The sequence below is a fragment of the Arachis duranensis genome, chromosome 3 (assembly GCF_000817695.3).
Source record: "Arachis duranensis cultivar V14167 chromosome 3, aradu.V14167.gnm2.J7QH, whole genome shotgun sequence".
Taxonomy (NCBI): domain Eukaryota; kingdom Viridiplantae; phylum Streptophyta; class Magnoliopsida; order Fabales; family Fabaceae; genus Arachis; species Arachis duranensis.
Window position 1 is genome coordinate 131,735,480 of NC_029774.3, and position 9,431 is coordinate 131,744,910.

The 9,431-nt window shown below is 36.8% G+C and overlaps 1 protein-coding gene across 2 annotated transcripts in view; it reads left to right on the top strand.

Annotated features, from left to right (window-relative positions):
- Window positions 1-979, top strand: part of LOC107482074 (V-type proton ATPase subunit F) — a 3,186-nt gene extending 2,207 nt beyond the window's left edge. For both annotated transcript variants that reach the window (XM_016102464.3, XM_016102465.3), the window contains exons 4-5: window positions 44-126; window positions 563-979. In XM_016102464.3, the coding sequence (XP_015957950.1) occupies window positions 44-126; window positions 563-727 (248 nt within the window). In that variant the 3' untranslated portion in view covers window positions 728-979. The remainder of the gene's footprint in view (window positions 1-43; window positions 127-562) is intronic.
- The last annotated feature ends 8,452 nt before the right edge of the window (window positions 980-9,431 follow it).

Here is a 9,431-nt window from a genome sequence, read left to right on the forward strand (position 1 = left end):
ATTTTACCCAAGTTTATGTTTCGCCACTTTGGTTCGTTTCCAGAAACAACTGTCAAACAAATTGAGGATGCATTCAAAGAATTCACAACAAGGGAGGATATTGCAATTGTGCTGATTAGCCAATATGTAAGTCATATCTTCTTTCATGAGAAATCCTATATTTTATGCATTGCAGCAGGTTTTCAAAACTTACGCACGAGCTTTTGGTTGAACAATTTTCCCAATGAATAATGCATCATGGTACTTTTTATTCAGCTGACCAAAGTGGCACTATCTATGCCGTTTTCCTGCTTTTCAGAAGTCTTCTGGATTTAAATACCTAATTAACCTGGTTTCGCACAGTTACTGTTATTGTTGGCTCCATTTTAATTTCATTCAACCATTATTCTATGTGAGAGTCAAAATGTATTCAATGCCATTTGCTCATTGTTTGGCCGCCTTAATCACTTGAATTTTGCTTACGAGCTTGGGTTATGACTTATGACTAGCCTTTTTTTTTCCGCCCCTTTTATTTCTCCATTTTGATCACACTGGGAAGATCCAACACTTTTTCACTGTGCAGGTTGCAAATATGATAAGGTTTCTGGTTGACAGTTATAATAAGCCTGTTCCTGCAATTCTGGAAATCCCTTCCAAAGACCATCCTTATGACCCTGCACATGATTCAGTTCTTTCCCGAGTAAAGTATCTCTTTTCTGCCGAATCGGTGGCATCTGGGAGACGCTAAATTCTCCCTTTTTGGTTGCAGCAGCAGCTTATATTTTTTGTTTTCATGTACCATATGGTTAATAATCAATTGGTAAGATTCATGTGTTACTATTAGCTTAATTTTATTTTGTTTTTTATTTTATTTTCTGGTGACAAGTCAAGCCCTGTCATGGAACATAAGGATGGGCAAATATTGTGGTGTCATGAACAGGCTCAGATGAAATATGTGCTTATGAGAAGTTTGAAGACGGTCTAAGTTAATCAATGTTAAGATATAGAGTTCTGCTTTAAAATATGACGGTAAAATTTTGGGGATGATCTTCCAAACAAGATGTTAGATGACTATAAGGTAGCGTTTGAAAGTTGGGACTGGGAGAGGGATTGTGTCAGAAATTTTTAGGGATGGAAATTAAAATTTTTGTAACATTTCTTTTGAAAAATATTCTTATTTAATTTTTCAAATTTTAAATTTACCTCTCAGTCGCGATATTTATCTTAAATTAAATATGATATTGAAATATAGTTTAGTCTAGCATATTTTACATTAAGCACAATACAAAAATCTAATTTAATCCTTATTTCTCTCTAATGCAGCCTAACAGCATAACAAAATTGTGCAATAAATGTGTAGTTGTGTATGACGTTTATGTACAGCCTAAAATATGCAAAAGCAATTATAGTAAGATTCATGGTGAAGTAGAATATAAGGTTAAGTATGATTTTGGTTCTCAACGTAGAGGTCGAAAATTGATTTTGTTTTTGGTCTTTTTTTTGTTACAAAATGGTCTCCAAAATTTCAGTTTGTTTTAAAATCGTTTTTTTTACCAATTTTATTTTTCTTATTACCAAATTACCTTTCATTAAAAAATTATAAAATAAAATAAAAAAGAAAAAAAAGAAAGAAAGGCATTAGAGGGAGAAAGAGAATCGGGGGAGGGGAGGAGCGAGAAAGAGAAGGGGTGAGATAATCTGGGGAGAGGGGAGGGAAGACCGCACCGTTACACCGTCGCATGTGATCGGAAGGAGAAACAGAGAGCAAGAAGGAGAAAGCTAAGTGAGAAGAGAGAGTTTTTATTACCAAATTACCCTTCATTAAAAAATTGTAATATAAAATAAAAAAGAAAAAAAAGAAAGCAATTAGAGGGAGAAAGAGAATCGGGGGAGTGGGTGCGAGAAAGAGAAGGGGGAAGAGAATCCGGGGGAGAGGGGAGGGAAGGCCACACTGTCGCACCGCCGCTTGTGATTGGAAGGGGAAATAGAGAGAAAGAGAGGAGAAAGCTAAAGGAGAAGAGAGAGATCAGAAGGGAGAAAGCTAAGGGCCACCGCCGCTGCTCCTCGCCGTCACCACCGCCGCTCCTGCTCCTCGTCGTTCAGTCCTCGCCGTTGGACCTCACCGTGCGCTGCGAGCCGTTTCTGCTCCTCCTCCTTGCCCTCGCCGACGTCATCGCCTCGCCTTCGCTGTCGCCCTCGTCTCGTCGAACCTCCTCCTCGCCGTTGCACCTCGTCTCGCCGCTCCTCTTCCTCGCTGTCGCACTTCGACTCGTTGTTTGTTTTGGTAATTATATGTATGCATTTTTGGTTCTTGTAATTGAAGATGAATTTGGGGATTTTTTATTATTGTAATTGCATCTGAGTTTTGTTAACAAAAGAGGAAGAATTTTAGTTTCGAATTTTGTTGATGGCTCTGAGTTTTGATTGTTCTGATTTTCTGAGGTGGGGGTGCTGGTGGTGGGTTTTGAGTTTTATTGTTCTTCTGACGATGATGATGACCATGATGATAATGGTGGTGGTGGTGGTGGGTTCTGGTTTAACTTGGGCTTCTGGTTGATTTTGTTGTTCTGATGATGATGATGATGACCATGATGATAATGGTGGTGGATTCTGGTTCAGCTTGGGCTTCTAGTTGATTTTGGGGGTGTAAAAACTGCAATTAATCAAATCGACTAATTAAGTGGTTAAATTGCCCAAATTTGATCCCAAACAGTTTGAGTGAGAATATGAGGTTTTAAACATCATTTTTGGATTCAGTGTCTTTTCGAGTCAGAAAATGTGTTTTCTGCGAAAAACTGTGAAAAACTGTGAACCGACAGTTGAACCGATTGAACCAGTTTAAGTCTGCCCGGTGCTGCGTGAGAAAAAGTAGAAACAGTAAAAAAAACCTTAGAAAAACAGTAGAAATGAAAAACCGGGCGATAATTTTAAACGTTTGGCCCGAAGTTGGGCCAATCGAGCCAAAAATGTTAACGAATTGGACCGGGCCCAAGTTGGGCCCAAACCCAACATATATAAAGGTTCATTTAATGAACCCTAACCTCATAAACACACACACCCATAAGAAATTGAAAGAGGGGGAGGGGAAGAGATTGAACACTATTCACCTCAATCTTTTCAAGCTCATATCTTGAGCTATGGAGCTCCGATTTGCGTGCCGTTGGCGGCTACGCGTTCCTTGTGAAGATCTCTACAAAATCCATCTAAGAAACTCTAGAGGTAAGCTCGAAATTCTCTCAGTTTTTCTCCTCAAAATTTTGGGTACCTAGGGTTTTTGATTAAGTGAATTTTTGTGATTCTTGGTGTTTAGGTTCACTCTAATCCTTGCTTAGCTTTGGGTTTTGACATCCAAATCTATTGGAAAAGGTAAGAGGTTTTGAATTCTTGTGAACTTTTGATTTATGTTGAGCCCTAGGTTGATTTTTGGTGATTCATATGTATATAGCTTGATTATTGTGAGTTTGGAGCTTGTTGGTGCTTGTTGGAGCTACATTGGTGGTTGGATTTTGGTTGAAAGCTCATTTGGTTCATAAAAGGGAATCGGCCAAGGTATGATTTCGGTTTCCTCTATGTAGTATATAATATTCATGGACACTTAGGCTAGTGACCCATAGGATAGGATTGGATTTGAATGGTTGATGAGTTGTTGGATGTTATTGTATGATGATGTTGATGAAATGATGATTTTTGAGTTGATATTGATGATTAATAGTGATATGATGATAAGGAATGACTTGTGGAGTTGAATAGTGGATTATGTTGATAAATGTGATATTGGTGTTGATCGATTGGTAATGTAGTTGGAAAATTATTAATGAAGTTTGATATATGAGATATATTGATATTGATGTGTGGATGAGAAAAGGTGAAGGTAAAACGTGAAAATTTTGGGGTAGTATGACATAAAGGGTTGACTTTGATGGAAAGTGGAGTTTGGAATGGTTTGGTTTAGTTTTGGTAATGTTTTATAAAGGAATTGTGGAAATTGGGATTTTGGAAAAAAGTTAAATTTCGGTGAACTTTATTCGATCATAACATTAGCCTCGATTTTCAAAATTGGTTGAAATTTGCTTAGAATTAAAGATTTTTGAAAACCCTTTAAATTGATATAAAGTTTGCAAAATTTGGAACTTTGTGGAGGAAGTTATGATCATTCAAAGTTGGTGTTGAAAATTTGAAAATTATGCAAAGTTACAGAATTCTGAGTTTTCTGGCATGTGCGCACGCACACTCTATGAAAAATTGTGACCTGTGCATACGCACAGACCTGTGCGTCCGCACACGCAGAGGCAGGTACTCTGCTTACAACGCTGGCACAGCTTGTGTGCGCGCACACCAATGAGAAATTGCAACCTGTGCGTACGCACAGATCTGTACGCATGCACACGTTAGGAAGGCCAGTCTGTTGGGGGCGCTGGCACAGGTTGTGTGAGTGAACAGACCATTTTGAGTTTTGACACCTGTGCGTACGCACACCCCTGTGCATACGCACACTTTTAAAAACTTCCTGGGCGTGCGCACGCACACCCCTGTACGGCCGCACACGCCCTGTTTCTCAAATTTTGCTTTGTTTTCAACTATTTCACCTTACCGACGAGGGTATAAGCTTCCATGACACCTTTTAAAGACTTTTGGGCATATTTTTGGATACTTAAACATGGGAATAGAGTTAAAGGTCTTAGACGTTATTATTTGGAATAAGTTAGCAAACAGAGTACTAGGTTTCTATTGTATTAGGGAAAGGTTGATGATGCGTGATGAATGGTTGATGAATGAGATGCGAAAATTAAGGAACTGAAATGTGCATGAACAATGGTTGAACAGAGTCGAGGACTCTAAATGAAGTGATGGATGCATCTTGTACTAAAAATGTTTTTGGAAACCAATGCACTACTTTTTCATTGAGATTATGAGACGCTATGCACCCGGTAGGGGCCGAGGTTGGATCCCACCTATCGAGGTAGCGGCGGCGGCGTAAGGGCGGTGGTTCGTCTCGCTTGCGCTTAGATGTGAGGTCGGTGGCAATAGATCACGCTCACATCCCTTCGGATCATCAGAGCGTACAGGCGCAAAACCCTGGATAGTGATCCGAGCACTATATCTCGGGGGTTCCCACACCATGATTCCGAAGGGAAACATCTCTATAGAGATGTGTCGGGTTGGCAGTTAAACCGACAATGTGATATCACAGCCAGTAGGGCTGGCATTCATCATATGTGTTTTCTACCTGTTTGTATGCTTTGCCGACTTGATATTGTTTTTCCTATCTGTATAACATGTCTACTTGCTAATTGTATTAATTGTTATATATGCTTCTACTTGTATTTTACTTGTATTGTATATACTTGTGCTTTTACTGGGGTTGAGGAGGTTCGAAAGGCGGTGGCGATGGGATCGCATGGCGGATCGGTTGGTGAAGGCTGTGGGACAGCGGTGTTTGATTAGAGTAGAAATCACCTAAGATAGATTACCCTTTTATGGTGCTATGGCTTAAGTTATGTTAAGGTTTTACATATTATGCTCATTTGGTTTAGAATGCTTTAAGCTTGAACTCTTGTGATGGATATGGAGTCTAGGATTGCCTTTGGCATCCCGGAGTCTTATATCCAACATCACTGGGCACTGTTACCATACTGAGAACCTCCGGTTCTCATACCATATCTCTATTATTGTTTTCATATGCAGGTCACAACCCACCTCGGTGAGTTGTCTGGTTGGTGACAGGAGCGGAGGATCCGGATACCTTTTGAGTCTCTTTTGAGTTATTTTGATTATGTCTCTTACCTTTGTATTTTATTTTGCCTAGAGGCTTGTATTTGAGAGAGCAAAAATTGTATAAGCTGTTTTTACTGTCTGGTTTTATATATGGTCTGTATATGGCTAGCCGACTTAAACTCCGCGAGCCGTGACTAGATTCTTATTATATTATACTACTATATTTTGTTATATCATGTTTGTTTCATGTGCTTTAAGTTAGTAGCTTCGCTAGTACGTTTTGCGCTTTGGAATCCTGTTTTTGAGCTATATTCTTCATCGGGCTTCTAAATATTATTAATTCCTTCTACATAATATTGTAAAGCTTAAAATTGTCGTAAACTTTGATTAACCTTTGCTTTACGACGCGAGGTAAGGCTTTGGCTAATTAGGATGTTACAGGGGGAAGTTCTGATGATGATGATGACGACCATGATGATAAAGGTGGTGGTGGTGGTGGTGGTGGGTTCTGGTTCGGTTTGGGCTTCTATTCTGTAACAGCCCAGACCATCCGCTAGCACGATATTGTTTGCTTTGGCACATAAGGCCTCACGGTTTTGCCTTTGACGATAGGGATGATATGCGAAGCCCCCCACACTCACTCGTTAAAACGCGTCATGCTAGGGAGAGGTATCCACACCCTTATAAGGCATATTTCGTTCCCCTCCCCAACCGATGTGGGACCTTACATGTTCTGCTTCTGTTGAGTTTGGTTGATTTTGGGGCTGAAGTGGGAAGGGTATTTTCGTCCAAAGGACGATTTAAAAATAAACCAAAATTTTAGAAACCATTTTGTAAAAAAAAAAGAAGCTGAAAACGAGATCGATTTTCGACCTCTACGTTAGAGACCAAAATCATACTTAACCCTAAAATATATGACAATGTGATTATTACTATTACAAGTTTGCACAAATGACCATAACATGTAAATATCAGCTAGGTTAACTGTAAAGGAATAGACTAAAACTACAATATAACTTAAAAAAATATTAAATATATAATTTATTTTTATAATTAAGTCTAACTAAAATTATTTTCTTTCTCTTATATCTCTTTTTTTTCTTTAACTAAAATATTTAGTTATTAAATTAATTTGGTTAAATTTAGTTACTCAAATAACTTATATATTACATCATGGTATAATTTAAATGTGTTTATTATATAAAAAAACAAGTAAAGAACTTGCATTGTTATTCAATTATGTGTATATATATGCTATCACATTATTTACATTATTAAGGGATTTAAATTTTCTAAAATATTCTTATCACTGATAGATTAGGTTGATTAAAAAGAAATCAGATTTTTTTCTTCCCTACAAATACAAATAATTTGTTGAATTTTTTTTAAAGATAACAGAAAAATAAATATAATGTCCAAAAGTCAAGACAAGAAAAATAGAAAAAAGAGAATTCTTAAATAATCACAAACAGGTGAAATTATAAGAAGAAAATAACATAGAAAAGTAAATAAAAAAAAAAAATCTTGAGGCATTATGCATAAGACAAAATAGATTGCTCATGGTTTAACTTAAGCAATGTTGCTACTTGCTATCACTTTCTCTGAAGGCTCCTTGACATGTTCAAAGACTCGCTAACACCTCTCCTTCCAAATATTTCAAGCTATAATCAAAATCAATCAAGTTATATGAGAGTTTGTTTCTTGAAATTCAGTTTGTAACACCAAATTTCTCCACCAATCGAATAACAAGGAACATCTAGGATCTAAAATTAGGTAAGGTAAAGGACTCTTCTTCCATACTAAATTGGTGTCTCCACATAAAAATAGGCCGTACATGAGTAATTCTGGAACTGACTTACATATTGGACAAATTGCCAAAGTGGATGGGAACCGCTGGTGGATGAGAAGCAGAATAGGAAGCTTATCATGGAGGATTTTTCACGCAAAGAGTAAAATCTTGTGAGAAATTTTCAGCTTCCATAAATGTCTCCAAACTGACCTCTATTGCATAAAGTTCGGACAAAATTCAATGAAAATATGGTAAAATTGGTAAGTAATCTTGTACCCTGATGCAACATCATATATTTTTACTCTGTTCATCACCTATTGTATTGTGTCTTCACCTTATCCTGCAGTTATGGAGAGGATTTGCTGAGCAATATTTAGAGGAAAAAGATTTGACAATAATGTTTAGTTCCACTATTTATTTGACAACAATAGGTCTTTTACCATAACAGATGGTAACTATTTGATAGTAGTGCCGCAGATAGTGGAATAGTGAAGGGGCAAGGAGAAGAGAGCCATGGTTCATTGAAGATTTGGATATCACTAGAACTCACTTTCTAACTAATGTTTTTCTCTACAACTCGCATACCTTCAAGAATACTTTACCAACTCTAAGAAGGTAAGGTTCCTACTTCTGCTGTAAGTATAAAATTAAATCCGAAGTATTTACCTTTAATTATTCTAGAAAGAAGAGAGTTAGATTGAGTTGCGATTTTTTAATATTGTTTACCCAAAAGAGCTAGGTTTTGAGCTTTGAGATCTTTGAAATCAGACTCGTCTTCTTTTTTACGCCTAGTCATCTTATCCCAACTAATCCACACCATTCGTCTTTCATAACCTTGATTCTCCCACCAGAAATGGGTTAGAATACTATAAACTTCATTTAGCAAGTTGTCCGAAAGTTTAAAACATGACAAGGAGTAGATTAATATGGCTTCACTAACTGCTTGGAGTAATACCTGTCTTCCTCCATTAGATAACAAGCACTTTTTCCATTCTTGTGTCGTTTTAAAAACTCTATCTTTGATTGGGTTGAATATGACTTTCTTAGAGCGGTTGACAAGGGAATGTAGACCCAAATATTTAGTCTATGCACCTATGTAAGAAATATTTAGCTGGACTGCTAAGGAGATTCTAATCGGCACTGGAGTGTTATTATTAAAAAATATGGCCAATTTATTAAGATTAATTCTTTGCCCATTGAAACTTTCATAAGATTCCAATAATTCTAAAATAGAAACACAAATATTTTCCAAAGTTTTACCGAATAGAATAGAATCATCACCGAAATAGCAAGTAATTTATAGTTGAGATTCTTTTGTTTATTTAAATTTTTTGAATGGGATTGTTTTGCTCTACTTTGTGTAACAAGAAGGAAAGTCCTTCTTCATATAATAAGAAAAGAAAAGGGGATAAATGGTCACTTTGACAGATGCCTCTATTTGATTTAAAAAACCATAGAAAATGTCACTCCACACTTTCATAAGTTTTACTCATATCAAGCTTGAGTGCCATTTCATATTCCAAGCCTCGCTTCTTTTATTTAAGATAGTTCATACATTCGTGTGCTATATATAAGAATGTTATCAGAAATAAGTCTACCTTTTAAAAATGTATTATGAATTGGACTAATTACCTTATTTATACACTCTTGGAGTCTGTGGACTAGCACCTTCAAAATGATTTTGTAGACAACAAAGGACAAACTAATGGGTCTTATCTGAGTCATATCGCTCGCATTTGGGACCTTTGGTATTAGACAAATATTTGTGTGGTTAAAACTTGTTAAAATTCTACATCTAGCAGAAAAATTTCTCACAATTCAGAACACGTCTTCTCCCACTATATCTCAGTAGAATTGTAAGAATTTAGCCGTTATATCGTTCTCTTCCGGTGCATTTTGAGGATAGATACTAAAAATAACTCTTTTTACCTCTTTTATAGAAACAAAT